The following is a 15,292-nucleotide window of genomic DNA, read 5'->3' as shown; positions in this document are numbered from 1 at the left end:
TTATTTCGTTATTTTTATTAAGAAAGCGCTTTTCTCAATTGCTAATGATATAAGAAATGTATGTTCTAAGAGCGTAAAGAATAGGGTTGACTAGAGGGTAAGTTTGACCTTCAGTTAGCTTGTACACATTAATGCTACTCCATTGTAAAATATGGGATTTCAAACTAAAAGTATCCCAATGCAGTTTAGGGATTAAAATTAACAGTATTTTTGTAGAAATCTTATGGATTTGCGCAGTGGCAACATTGAATGTATACACTCAGACAGTGGTGGATTTGTGTGTACAGTAGGGAAGAACTCAGGAACCCTACCAATTATTTAACTTGATACAAATCAATAGCCTCAGGTGTTAGCGTGATTCTCCACTGGGACCATGTCAGGTGTTGCTTAAGAAGATTGGACCCATGCTACACCATGCTTCAAGACAAAATTTCATTTATTTGTAATTAGCAATAAATATTTCCCAATATATAATTTAAAAAAGAAGATTGGACGATGCCATCCCCTCGTGCATGCATTGCCTTACTCATCCTTCTGCCCCACAGGGGCACCCATGCTGCTAACTCTCAACCTTCTCTCAAAAGACAGGGCTCTTTTCTGTTTTAAATCTTTAGTCTAAGGCATATGTTTTCAGCAATAAAAGGAATTTTGAATGAAAACAAAGTTTGTTGAGGTAATGTGCATTTTTCATACAATTAGTGGGATATACAGTCTTGTGCTGGGTTGGTAGGAAGAGGCACATTTCTTCAGTCACATGGTTATACAAGCCCCCACCAGATGGCAGTGTACATTTTAAGTGTGTGTGTGTGTGGGGGAGGTAAGCGCACTTCTCACAAAATTTCCAAGGCAGAAATGTAGGTGACACTCTATGTCCCATGGGCCATGACTACCCCCGCATTAATATGCTAGAGCTGTGACAAGCAAAGTAAGCAATGAGGAGTGAAGCTGTTAGGGAAGTAAACACTGACATGAGATTGGTGGCTATCACTTGTTACAAGCAATACAGAAAACTGGAAGAAGGGTGGGTGGAAGGAAGTATCGAAAGGTGAAGTTCTTTTTGTCAATAGTATTGAGCCGTAGTTCATTAGAAACAAACTGAAGATAATCTGTGATCAAACTTCTTTTTTGTTTGCTTGTCATGAAAGACTCCAAAGTTCATTTCAATTGTATCTTTCCTCTTCTTGTTTTTTTTAAAGCCCTTCAGAACACTATTTAAGTTTGAGGGATAAGAAATCTAGAGTGATTTTTTTTGGGGGGGGGTGTGTTTAAAGAAACATACTATATGTTTATATTGCCCATTTCAAGAAATGTAATCAACAACAATATCCTGTTAAACCCTCCACATATGCAGTTCTTTTTCTTTCCCCATGCCCTCCTCCCTCCCCACTGAATAACTTATCCCTTCTCTCTCCTGGTGTGATCAAATTTCTAGGAAAACATTTTCCAATATAAGTTACTCAAATAACATAACCCCATACAGCAGAATACTTTGCATTTAAAGTAATACATTAAGCCAAATTACTTCTAAATTGATTTATTTTCATTATCTCTGTGCTTCTTGATAGTATTTAATAAAAATATTCTAACATAACACTTGTACCTTTTAGGAGGTGTCCAACCAGTGCAAAGTTAAAGTTAGAGTTGAAATTGAGTCCTACGAAATGGTCCATTTGCTTGCAATGCCATTCTAGAGGATTCCGGATCGCCATAAACACTTCCTCTGGACTCTACGAAAAGACAGTCAGAAATGGCTGATGGAGTTCCTTAAAGGACAGCTTTATGACTGTATGTGCTTAACCAGCTGGCAAGAGTTCAAACAATCAACACGGAAGCATTTCTTTCAAACTGAGAGATTACTGTCTTCACCACTTGTCTGCCAGTCTGTGGTACTATGATGGCTGTGTGCTGCTGGAAGCCGTGTCACTGGTGTTTCAAATGCCAGCAGGATCTCCCAATGTAATGAGCTTTCAATGGAGCTTCCAGACACAAGACCGACTATTAAGAAGGAAAAGGCAATCCACTGCTAAGGAGTGAGCCACTGAAAACCTGGTGGACAGCATCAAAACACTGCCAGGCGCTGAAAAGCTCATAACTAGCAGTGGAACATCAGCAGACCTGGTGGAGAAGAAGAGCCCGCAGGTCGAAAGGCACTCAAAATGACTGAGGAAGGGCGGCCAGTTCAAAGAAGGGCTGACCTTCATGATGTGGATGGAGGAAAGCCTGTGGGACTAAAGCCTTCAGGACCTTCATTTGCTAATGGGGCATGACTCAAAATGAGAAGCAACAGCTTCCAACACCAATTAATAATTGGAACCTGGAATGTATGAAGGATGAATTCGGAAAATTGGAAGCCTTTAAAAATTAAATGGAAGACATACAGATGTACATGTAGGTGTTGGTGAACTGAAATGGACTAATACCGGCCATTCTGAATCAGAACATTGTATGGCTTACTATGCTGGAAACAAGAGACTCAAGAGGAATGGTGTTGCACTCAGCATCAAAAAGAGCATTTTAAGATCTACCTTGAAGTTCAGTGCTGTCTGTGATAGGATAATATCAGTATACAGGAAACCCAATCAATCCAACTATTATTCAAATGTATGCACCAACTACTAAGGTTAGTGATGCAGAAACTGAAGAATTTTTACCAACATCTTCAGTTAGAAAGTGATCAAACATGCATTCGAGATGCATTAATAACTATTAGCAATTGGAATACAAAAACTGAAACAACGATGAAGGAAAATATGGCCTTGGTGAAGGAAATGAAGCTGGAGAGCATATGCTAGAATTCTGCAAGACCAGCAACTTCCTCATCACAAGTATATTTTCTCAACAGCACAAAAGGCAACACGGACCTCTCCAGGCAGAATACGCAGAAATCAGCTTGACTACATCTATGTGAAGAGATAATGTAGAAACTCAATGCCAGGCAGCTAAAACCAGGCCAGGAGCCCACTGTGGAGCAGATCATCAACTGCACATGTAAGTTCAAAGTGAGGCTGAAGAAAATGAAAACAAGTCCACAAGAGTCACAATGCGACCGTGCGTAGATCGCACCTGACTTTCAAGACCCTAAACACTAATGTCAGAAGAAGCGATGAGCTGTGGGGTGACATCAAGATCATTATTCATGAAGAAAGTAAAAGCTTATTAAAAAGATAGGAAAGAAAGAAAAAGTGAATGTCAGAGGCAAATCTGAAACTTGCTCATACACACAGAGTACCTAAGACAAATAGAAGAAATAGCTGAACAGAAAATTCCAAATGGCAGCTGGAGAAGACAGGGTAAGATATTGTAATGGAATGTGCAAAGAGTGAGAAAACCAAAAAGGAAGCATGTGCTCAGTACATGTCAAACTGAAAGAACTCGAGAAAAAATTCAAGCCTCGAGTTGCTAAACTGAAAGATTCTACGGGCAAAATATTGAAGGATGCCAGAAGCATCAGAGAAGGTGGAAAGAATACAGTCACTGTGCCACAAAGAACTTGTTATAACCAGTCACTTCAAGAGGTAGTATGTAAGCACGAACCAACAATGCCAAAGGAAGAGGTTTAAGCTGCACCGAAAGCATTGGCCAAAAACAAGGCTTCAAAATTTGATGGACTACCAATGGAAAGGTTTCAACAAGCTGATGACGCACTAGACGCACGCATTCATGTATGCCAGGCAACTTGGAAGACAGCCACTGGGCCGAGTGACTAGAAGAAATCCATGGGCGTAACCATCCCAAAGAAAGACAACTCAAATGAATCATTAGTATCACATGAAAGTAAACATTGGCTGAAGATCATCCAACAACAGGTGCCGCAGTGAACTGCCAGGGATCTGTCAGGGGTTCGGGCTGGATTAAAAGGACCTAGAACACGGAATATCACTGCTGGTGTCAGATGGGTCTTGGCTGAAAGCAGAGAATGCCAGAAAGATGCTGACTTGTGCTTTATTGACTGTGCAAGAAGCATTCAACTGCATGGACCCTAACAAACTATGCATAGCCTTGATAAGAATGGGAATTTCAGAACACTTCATCCTGCTCATGTGGAACCTGTACATGGATCAAGAGGCAGTTGTGCAAACAGAACAAGAGAACACTGCATGGTTTCAGAAGAGAAAAGGTGTGTGCCAGGGTCGTATCTTCTCACCATATATACTCAATCTGCCTGCTGAGCAAATAATAAAAGAAGGTGGGTTAAATGGAGAAGAATGAGACATTAGGAATAGAGAAAGGCTTATTTAACAATCTGCGATAGGCAGATGACACAACCCTGCAGGCTGAAAGTGAAAGGGATTGAGCACTTGCTAATGAAGATCAAGGATTGCAGCCTTCAGTATGGATAATAATTTAGGGTTAAAAAAAGAAAACAAAATCCTCACAATTGGACCGACAACTAACATCATGATAAATGACAAAAAGATTGAGGTAGACAAGGTTTTTCTTGTCTGGATCCACAATCAATTATCATGGAAATAGCAGTCAAAAGATCAAGTGATGCATTGCCTGGGGTAAATTTGCTGCACAAGACCTTTTTTAAAGTGTTGAAAAGCAAGGATGTTATTTTGAGGAATAAGGTGAACCTGAGACAAGCCATGGTATTTTCAGTCAACCTCATATGCATACGAAAGTTGGACATTGAATAAGGAAGACGGAAGAAGAATCCATGAACTTGAATTAAGATACTGGTCAAGAAGACTGAAAGTACCATGGACTTGCAAAAGAAGAAACAGATTTGTCTCAAAAGAAGTGGAGCCAGAATGCTCCTTGGAAGCAAGCATGATAGACCTTGTCTCAAGTACTTGGACATATCGGGAGAGATCAGTTCCTGGAGAAAGCTATCATATTTAGTAAAGTCGAAGGGCAGTGAAAAAGAGGAAGTCCCTCCACCATATGGACTGAAAAGAGGCTGAAACGTAAGAAAGATTGTGAGGATGATGCAGGACCAGGCAGTGCTTTGTACAGTTCCACTGTGGGTTGCTCTGATTCAGAACCGACTTAATAATATGTAACAACACTACCACCAGCAGCAGAAAGCGATAAGAGAACACTGAAGGAAAAAAACAAAAAACAAACAAACAAAAACCACTAAAAGGCAAAGACCCCCAACAACTCACTGCCATCAAGTCAGTTTTGACTCACAGTGACCTTACTGGACAGGGTAGAACTGCCCCCGTGGATTCCCAAAAACATAACTCTTTACAGGAGTAGAAAGCCTCACCTTTCTCCTACAGAGGGCTGGTGGTTTCGAACTGGTGACCTTGTGGTTAGCAGACCAGTGTGTAACACTCTACGCCCCGAGGGTGTAGGTAATATAAATTAATCAGTACATCAGAGTGAAGCAAATAAACAATACAGTGGTTAAAAGATGAAAGAGCGATCCCCATCACTTCTTATCGTGGCAGCTTCCAATGAAGCTTTGGTAAATCTACATCCTGCGCCACTGGATTCAATACTGACTCCTGCTTCTAGACAGTTTTGGCAATGAAAATACCAAAGTTTGAGATATAAACGTCAAATGACATTTGGAAATATTTTTAACCTACTAATTGCCAATAGCTAAGTTTCACTCTAGCCACCACTGTTCAAAGACAACCCCAGAAATAATCAAAGTGCATTAAGAAAGAAGGGTTCTCATCCCAACCCCTTGGAGAAAGATGAGGCTGTCTAGTCCCATAAAGATTTGAGGTCCAGGAAACCCACAGGGGCAGTTGTACCCTGTCCTATAGTTGGAATCAACTCGATGGCAGCAAGTTTTGGGGGTTTTGTTCATAAGGAATTATACTCCAAATAAATTTCATTCTAGAAACACCGAGGGAGGCATTCTACAGGTGAATCGCGTAGTCGTCCCAAGGGAGAGCACACGGACCTTGTCGTTGAATATCCGGAGGCTATCTAAGGTGTGGAGGTTCTGCTCCAGAAGTGCGGTGCCTGCCGAGTACAAGTTGACCTCATCAAGCTGCAGCACAGCCACGGCCACCCAAAAGAGGGCTTTGTGCAAAGGGGAGTCCTGGCAAAGGAAGCACGTTCCAGGTCAGTCAAATGAACTGGGCAGTAATCGTGTTCACATACACTACAGTGCAAAACGCAGCCCGTAAGTCACCCAAATTACTCAAGGTTTTTTAGGAAAGGAAAGATACGGATAAGCTCTTGTTTTACCATGTGCGTAACTATAGACCGCTGGCCAGGCTGAAAATCTTACCATCTCTTTTGACTGGCACATATCCATTCGCTATGTTTTGCTGATTCTCCCTAAGCAGTCCCTTTTGCACCTGCCATTTCTTTCTTACTGCTAATGGCCCTGTCCTAAAAGACCCTTTTAAATTCTAATGCGGGTTCTTTTCATCTCCAGTTTCTTTGGACTCCATGTTGGGGGTTATTGTCCCGAAGCCCCTCAGGCTGAGTTCAGTCCTGCTTGGGTCCTATGCCTTGTCTGTGGAAAAGCTGCTGCTGTTGCTGGACATCGCCCAGTCACTTCGGCCCCGTGGTCGCGCATGGACTGAAGCACAAAGTGAACGAACACTGCCCGGCCCTGTGCCATCCTCACAACTGGTCCTAAGACTGAGCCCGCAGCTGCACCCACAGTGTCCGTCCGTCTCGTTGAGGGCCTTCCTCTTTCTCACTGCCCTCCCCTTACTGAGCATGCTGTCCTTCTCCAGGGGCTGTCCCTCAAACTGCTTTCTGTGGAACACGAGTGCTAGATTAATTCTATCTAATCATTATAAGCTTTCATCCTACTATGCTCCCGAGTGGTTTCTCCAAACCAACTAGAATGATCTACCCACCCTAACTCCACTGTTGTGGCATTCTGGTATAATCCTACCAGTGTACCTCTGCTGCTTAAGACTTCCCCTCTCATTCTTACCAGTAAAGCAATCTCTTTTTTCTCTGAGTTAAAAATCTTCATTTTTAGGTTGTTCTCTGTAACAGTGTAGTATGGAGGAAGAGAAATGGACTTTAGTCGGACAGACGTGGGTTAGAATCACAGGCTTGTCGTCGATTAGACTTGCAGTCATGGACACATTTCTTAGCCCTTCTGCTTATAAGGATGAGGAAACCATCTTGAGAACTTACTTTCTTTATCTTCTTCTTTTTTTTTTTTAACATTTTATTAGGGGCTCATACAACTGTTATCGCAATCCATACACACATCAATTGTGTAAAGTGCATTTGTACATCATTCTCAAAACATTTTCTCTCCACTTAAACCCCCGACATTAGGTCCTCATTTTCCCCTCCCTCCCCGCTCCCCCCTCCCGCATGAGCCCTTGATAGTTTATAAATTGGTATTTTGTCATATCTTGCCCTGTCCGACGTCTCCCTTCACCCACTTCTCGGTTGTCTGCTTTCCTTATCTTCTAATATAAAGACTTCACACAGCCCAATTCGATAGCCAGAATGTCTAATTTAAGTATAGATTGTTCTTAATAACTTCTCAGGGTTATTTCTGAATTCTTTGAAGGAAAATAGCATTTAAAACTGATGAAACGCATCTGATTAATAACTAGAAACACAAGAAAATTTCACTTCTCTGCACTTCTGTCTGCTATCTCTTAGTACTCAACTCATAGAAGCGTGTATCTTTAAACTCCGAAGAGGGTACCATGCTGGTGTCTATTGTTGCTCAAACACAATGTGGCAACATGGTGTTCAGAAACATTACAGCACCTTCCCAAGGTCACAGAGCTGAGATGAGTTCAGGCCACCCTCAAACGTGGCCACAACTTACCCCCTTTGGAAATCACCTTCATTTAGCACCCACACGCATGTGATTATAAGGTCTACCTTTTCTGCTTTATACTTCCTTGGGATGACTACTAACAAGCATAGGATGTACTTTCTTTCTTTATTATCCACCCACCCCAGAATGTGAGGGTGGGAATTTTACTGGCTCTGTTGACCTGGCACACAGCAGCTGCTTAATCTACATTTACTGGATATAAGAATTAAGAACATATGCCTATCTTTCCTTTAGCACTGATGAGAAAAAAAAAATTTGTTTCAGAGATAAAATCTTTTTTACAACACTTGAGAACGTGACTTTTCTAACTCCTGTAATGTAAAGACTTCAAACAGCCTAACTTAACAAGAATTTCTACTTTAATAATAGCTTTTAAATAATACTATCTTCTCAGCCTTATTTTGAGCTCTTTGAAGTAAAATAGCATTTGAAATGCATACCCAAATAAATACCTACATCTTCTCTATGGTAATTACCTTATTAAGAAGGGGCTGTAATTTGGTTAGTGCAATCACTGTAGCTTCTATCAGAACTTGACTGTTGTAAGTATCAGGTCCTTTCAAGCAACTCTCAAGTGCCTATTAGAGAAACAGAATTCTTCATTTTGTTTTCAGTGAAGTAAAAGATTAACTGGTAAGACAATTGTTAACAATCTCAGCATCCTTTCAGGAACATTTAGCTCATTTGATAATAAGTGCTAAAATTATTTTCCATGCTTTGGTGGTCTTGGTAGCTAGTTTAGGTTCTTATTCTTAAAAATATTGCCGGCTGAGTAAGTCGGGCATTATTATAGTAACCACAAATTACATCATTTCACAGAAGGCTAGAGTCTTACTATATGCTAAATGCTTTGCAAACTAATAAAAATATTAAGATTTGCTTAGCAAAAAAGATGAAGATGAAGGGACATCACAAAGTTGATGGGAAAATGGGAGTTAAAAGATAATGAAAGCGTTCCACCCACTTTTTGAGGCCCCCTCATGTTTCTATTTTTTTTCTTTTCATATTTGTTTTCTTAAAATATCTTCTTTAGAGATAATTTCTTCACTTTAAAGCATTTTAATAAACATAATAAATTATCAAAATCCACTTTGAGAAGGTCTACTAAGAAGCCCCAAGGTATTTTATTAAGTTTAAATGTCCTTTAGAAAAGTGAAAGACGTGCTTCCACAACTTGGGAGGTACAAATATGGAGGGAGGGAGGGGTACCTTGCTGAGAATACGGATTATCTGCTTGATCTGCCCGTGAGACACCCGTTTGCTGATACAGCCGAAGACCACAAGAGCTCTGGGTTGCAGGGATGGATTGTATTGGAATGCAAATCTACAATGAGAAGAGCCAAACCATTTACGGAAATGTTTGCATAGGTATTTGATACATAGATTAAAAATAAGTCAAAATATTGATTCTGCAGCAATGGCTAGCTTTTCTGTACTCTGTGCACATTTACAACTGAAATTTAATTGAGCTCTACCTTTGTGCTAGTTCTGTCCACTGGTCCAGCCACTTGCAGGTTGGAATATCTCTCATGCATGCCTAAACAAAGAATACTTGGAATATATTTCTGGACAAAAATGTTTTTAGACACAAATAAAGTGGCACACATGCTAGCAAGAGACACAGTTTGTGTTTTCACTTAAATACATTAAGTATGAAACAAAACGAACCAATATTTCTTCTATACAGTACTAGTGGATTTAAAAAAAAAAAAACCCCAACGATTACATGTGATTTCTTATTTTGGTGCCTTATGTACCTCCATAATCTCCAGCAGAGCTTCTGTAACGGTCTCCAAGGACGTCAAGGCAAAGGTCTCCCTCTCGTAGGAGCCAGGAGAGAAAGACCGGTCCCGGTAACTGGACCGGAAGGCAATGACAGCAGCTGACTTGACTTTGCTAATGCCGAACAGCAGGTAAAATTTGGGCAACGAGAACTCGGTCAGACTGAGCCTCAAAACTTGCTTGGTCTCTTCTGTGAAAGAAAAGGGATAAAGGAGAAACTTTGAAGGCACTCACTTTTCACTTTCATTATTTTAAATGGAGAAAATCTGAGTATCATATCAAAATTACTTAACCAGGCTCCCCAAATAAAATGTTCATGTACACAAATGAGTGCTGGTGATGAACAGTGCATACGGATGCTACGTTTTTAGCTTATGTGACAATTTATGAGTGCATACATGACAAATATGCACAAAAACCCAATCTTACAGCTTGATATGGAATAGCAGTTCATGCTAAGTAATTCATTCCTTCTGAAGATACTGAAGCATTATCATTATTGCAGGCTTAAATTAGCACAGAAAATCATGCATGGAGTGGGGGGGTGGGGGGGAATCATCCATGGTAGTGAGGTGGTACAAAACAAACGGAGAAAGGAGTTAGTGAAACACATCAATTACAGTCTTAGAACTCACCACTAAAATGAAGCTGTGAACAAGTGCACAGAGAGTGAATGATGTTGATGACCAGTCCGTGGGTGGAGGCTCTCAGCGAGAGTGGGCCTGTGGCCACTAAGAAAGTGACGACATGGAAGAGATAAGGGAGATGAGCTGCCACATCCAGGGAGTTGTTGAAGGAGAGCATCAGCATGTAGCGGGCCAGAATAGCAATATCGTCCCACATGAGGTGTTGTTCTAAAGTAGGTGTTGGAGATAAGCACGTCTTGTCAATGATTTTGCACATCCTTCCAATAACCTTAAAAACAAACAAACAAAGGCAGGATTTTTACAAACGTGGTGATGAAACAAAGCTCTATCACAAAAAACTTCAACTTAACTTTAAAACAACTAGTTATAAAATAAAAACCCTCCTGCTATCTGATAAACTGCCCCACAGTCTAGAAGGCAAAGGAAAAGCGAGTACCTTGCTTGAAACCAATTTCACATTCCCGGAAGCCAAAGCGACAGCAGTGTCTGCCATCACCTCAGCCTTTATTGACCCCAGGCCACCGGTAGCACTGGTTTTGATGAAACTGTCTAGCACCACATCGAGCAGATCTGTAATCTGTTAGGAGAAGGGGAAAAATTAATTTACACTTTACTCTGCCAACTCAATTTTTAATTTATAATACTCAAGAAGGGCTCTAATAAAGATGATAATCCTATTTTACCAGTGGGTCTCTAAAAATACAAAGAGTTTTTATGTAGTTAATACATTTGGCTGCTACTGAAAAGGATGGAGGTTCAAGTACAACCAAAAGCTTCATTAGAAAGACCTGGTGATCTACTTTTGAAAAACCAGGCATTGCAACAAATCGAGCACAGTTCTACTCTGACAGACATGGGGCCACCATGAGATGGAATCAATTTAATGGCAACTAGTCTAGTAAGCAAATCTATCATTAAATAGCTAGAAACAGGTTAAGGACATTTAAAATCTACCCATCTATTTATTTATCCATCTATCCAATCTTTGTTCACTTGCACAGCATCTCTGCGCTCTTTAAAGACAGTGATATATGATCAATCAACTCAACTCGCTGCCATCAAGTCAGGAAATGACATCTCAGAGGTGAAGCCTGGTTCCAAGGGCACTCTGAATTACTGGGAGGATTCACAACATTGAGTAGGTGCACTGCTTCTTTATGTTTATTTTAAAGAAATAATATTCATGGTTCTTATCAGAAAAAAATGTTTCACTACATCCTATATTTTAATATTTGATGTTCTAATGCTAAAAAAAAAAAAAAAGTCCCAGGGACTGCTAACTGCAAGATTGGCAGTTCAAACCCACCAATTGCTTCGAGGGAGAAAGATGAAGTTAACTACTCCTGTAAAGCTTTACTGCCTCAGAAACCTTATAGAGAATCACTATCAGTCAGAATGGACTGTAGGGGCAGAAAGGTAGTAGGGCTTTGGGTTTTATTTTCAATTTTATGTCAAAACAATCAATGAATACTGGAACTCAAAATTGAAGATTTTTCTGGTGCCCATGGGGTGTAGGTACAAGGATATATTTTAAAGCCCTAATTACTAGAAACATCATCAAATATCTACAGTTAAATTCTTTTACGAAGGAGAGTTCTAAATAATTAGTTTTTCTCTTACTTTAAGACAGAGGTCCTCAAACTTTTTAAACAGGGGGCCAGTTCACTGTCCCTCAGACTGTTGGAGGGCCGGACTATAGTTTTAAAAAAAAACTATGAACAAATTCCTATGCTCACTGGACGAGTTGGCTGCTAAGCAGGACAGGCAGCGGCAGCAATAGCACCCGGCGATCCAGATAAATGTCCTCGCCGGGCCACATGTGGCCCGCGGACCGTAGTTTGAGGACCCCTGCTTTAAGACATACATTGACCATCCTGAACTAGATCAAACAGTGAGTGGGTGCCTGCATGCCTTCTGAAGGAAGGGACAGTCTTTTCCGGTTACACCATCAGTACCCAGCACAGTGTGTGACACAAAATGGGTTAATAAGTGTAAACATCCGTACAAAGGAGTTGTAGTACATGTATTTGAACAAACTTAATACCTGCCCAAGGCTCCCCCATATTTTTGCTTGAATAGAAGGGTACATCTGTTTTTCATTGATGGTCATTGTTATCAGTTTATCAAGAATAGCAGTAACTCTTTGTCGTTTGGCATCATCATTGTGCTTACAAAATCTGACTAGATTAGACAGCCAGGGGGTCATGTATTCCAAACAAAGGTGCTTCAATTCAATGCCTGGAAAACAACAGAACAAAACACTATGGGCAAAGTCAGGTCAAGGAAAATTCCATCAACAGCTATTTTTTAATAAGGGATCAGGGGAAAAAATAAAAGTCAAGCCTGGAGAAGGAGATCTGGCACATATTGAAGACAGAGATGGAGAAAAAGGATAATAAATCTGGAAGAAAGTAATCTGAACAACCAGCAAGCCATTTTTGGAAAAGTTTTCTCTCTCTAGTTTCCCGCTTTAAACCTTTTCTTTCCTAGTTATTTTTTTTTTTACTGAGTTCTACTGTAAGAACATTTGAAAATCATAGAAAACTTGGTAAAAGGAAGGTAAACAAGAAGCCACCTAGCTCAGAAGCAATAAAACCCACATGGAAAGAAGCACACCAGCCTGGGTGATCACGAGGTGTCGAAGGGATCAGGTATCCAGCATTGAAGAACAAAAACAATCATATCACTATAAATGAGGGGGAGTGTGGAGTAGGGAACCAAGACCCATCTGTAGGCACCTGGACATCCCCTTATGGAAGGGTCTTGGGGAGGAGACGAGCTAGTCAGAGTGCAGGGTAGCAACGATAAAAATACAACTTTCCTCTAGTTCCTTAACACCCCCCCCCACCCACCCACACACACTCATGATTCCAATTCTACTTTACAAATCTGGCTAGACCAGAGGATGTACACTGGTACAGATAGGAAGATAGGAACTGGAAACAGAGAGAAACCAGGACAGATGATCCCTTCAGGACCAGTGCTGTGAGTGGTGATACTGGGAGGGTGGGGTGGAAAGGGGGAACCGATTACTAGTTTCTACATAGAACCTCCTCCCTGGGGGATGGACAACAGAAAAGTAGGTGAAGGGAGTGGGTAAGATATGACAAAATAATAATAATTTATAAATTATCAAGGCTCTAGAGGGAGGGGGGAGAGGGGAGGGAGGAGAAAAAAATGAAGAACTGATACCAAGGGCTCAAGTAGAAATCAAATGTTTGGAGAATGATGATGGCAACAAATGTACAAATGTGCTTGACATAATGGATGGATGTATGGATGGTGATAAGAGTTGTACGAGCTCCCAATAAAATGATTAAAATAAAAAGAATAGGTAGTTGAAGAAAATGAGTAGCATATAAATGTATAGAACTTAAAATAAATTAAAGGAAATATTGCAAATGAAAAAAAAACTTGATAAAAGGAAAAGAAAATATTAATATATTATTGGGGCACCTGAATTATCTTTAGACTTTCAAACAAGTTAGAATTTCTCTAAACACATTGAGATTTCACCCATAATTAACATTTACCCCAAAACATTTAACATATTTATCTGGAAATAATTTGAGACTTATAAAGAGATACAACAATAGCATAAAATTCCTTTTTGGTGATTTCCCTGACCTAACTCTTGGGTCGCAGAACCCTCCCAGGAGCTCAAGGTGCTCCTGCCAATAAAAAAACGAGAGAAAAAAGAGGAAGAAAAACAGGAAAGAAAAGCGGATAAAAAAAAAACCTAAGGAAATGAAAAAGTAAAAAAAAAAATTCCTTTTACGTGACTTCCTTTTATTTCATCATTGTTGTTAGGGCCATCACGTCGGTCGGTTCCGACTCAGAGCGTCCCCTCTGCACTGCAGAATGAAACACCACGCACTCCCGTGTCCTCCTCTCCACTGTTGGTGTTTCAGCCACTGTGCCACTCCATCATTACATTCTGTATTTTAATCTGTCCTTTCTTGCTGGAATTTTAAGTTGCTCTCATTTTTTTGCTATCATAAGTAGAGCTCTATAAAGTTTAAAGATGGTCAAACTAAGCTCTGGCAATGGAGGTCATCATAGTTGTTGCCCTTGGTGGGGCAATGGCATGTTAGCTGAGAGGAGCGTCTTCTAGATGCTGGAAATGTTTTGTACTGTTATCTGGGTGGTGGTTATTTAATGTATTCATTCGCATGTACAATTCATCAGGCTGTTTTAAGATTTGGATACTTTAGTAGTTCACCGATTTGATAGCTGACTATGTTATCTCACTATTCAATTTGCATTTCTTTGAATTTCTTAGGAAATATCTTAAAATATAAGCAGTCTTTTCTAACAATGCTAATGTCGATAAATTTTTGTTAACCTACAAGAAATTGTTGAGATCACTTATATTAACCTTTTCTCATATACGTAACAAGTGTATTCCACATTTAAAATTCATCTTGTAATCTGTAAAAACATAGAGGTCTTTTCAAATTTCTTCCCCTTTTCCTTCCAACGCTTTTTTGCTTCACAAGTTCTTATTATTTACCTAGAAAATAATGACGTCATCCTTTAAAAAAAAGAAATTCTAGTTTTTACTTTTAAGTAATCTATTTTGGTGTCTTGTGGCAAAGATTCGACCTCGCTTGATTAGCATCTCAACCTTGTGTCAGAGGATTTAGTGCCCCCTCCATCGCATGGCTGATGCTCCTGTATCGATCTGTTTCTTTTTGACAGACCTACCACCTGATCACACGTTATCATCCAACATCAGAATGTGCTCCCTCAGTTTCCTTTCCTTTCAATATTTTCTTGGCTGTTTTATATACTTTCAAGTGAAATTTCAAATAAGTTTAAATTCTACTTCCATTTTTTATCCAAAAATCCCATAGCTATTTTGGTGTGATTGCTCTGAATCTGTAAATTGATCTGGGAAGAACTGTTTCATTAAGAATAAGATATGCCTATATATCCATTCAAATATTTTCACAATAGTATACCTCAAGCTTTATACTTTTCTTTCTTTTAAAAACTCACATATTATTTTTTTTAACTCACATATTTTCTTATTAGGACTATTGTCTTCCATATTTTATTTTTTTAAAGGGTATCAAATTTCAATGAATCGTCAAAGCTATCAATAACCTAGCACAGAAAAATATTT

At 39.8% G+C, this 15,292-nt stretch overlaps 1 protein-coding gene across 1 annotated transcript in view; it reads right to left on the bottom strand.

Moving 5' to 3' along the window:
* NF1 (neurofibromin 1) overlaps positions 1-15,292 on the bottom strand; it is a 252,880-nt gene that overhangs the window by 28,532 nt on the left and 209,056 nt on the right. The window contains exons 41-49 of the mRNA XM_045299978.1: positions 12,209-12,402; positions 10,601-10,741; positions 10,153-10,432; positions 9,493-9,707; positions 9,211-9,272; positions 8,945-9,059; positions 8,212-8,313; positions 5,864-6,004; positions 1,601-1,727 (exon numbers count right to left, since the gene is read on the bottom strand). Of these exons, the coding sequence (XP_045155913.1) occupies positions 1,601-1,727; positions 5,864-6,004; positions 8,212-8,313; positions 8,945-9,059; positions 9,211-9,272; positions 9,493-9,707; positions 10,153-10,432; positions 10,601-10,741; positions 12,209-12,402 (1,377 nt within the window). The remainder of the gene's footprint in view (positions 1-1,600; positions 1,728-5,863; positions 6,005-8,211; positions 8,314-8,944; positions 9,060-9,210; positions 9,273-9,492; positions 9,708-10,152; positions 10,433-10,600; positions 10,742-12,208; positions 12,403-15,292) is intronic.

The sequence above is a fragment of the Echinops telfairi genome, unplaced genomic scaffold (assembly GCF_000313985.2).
Source record: "Echinops telfairi isolate 266 unplaced genomic scaffold, ASM31398v2 ScPeMD7_7458;HRSCAF=8496, whole genome shotgun sequence".
In the NCBI taxonomy this organism is placed as follows: domain Eukaryota; kingdom Metazoa; phylum Chordata; class Mammalia; order Afrosoricida; family Tenrecidae; genus Echinops; species Echinops telfairi.
The sequence above is the reverse complement of the archived record's forward strand: the minus strand, read 5'-3'. Positions and strand labels throughout refer to the sequence as shown.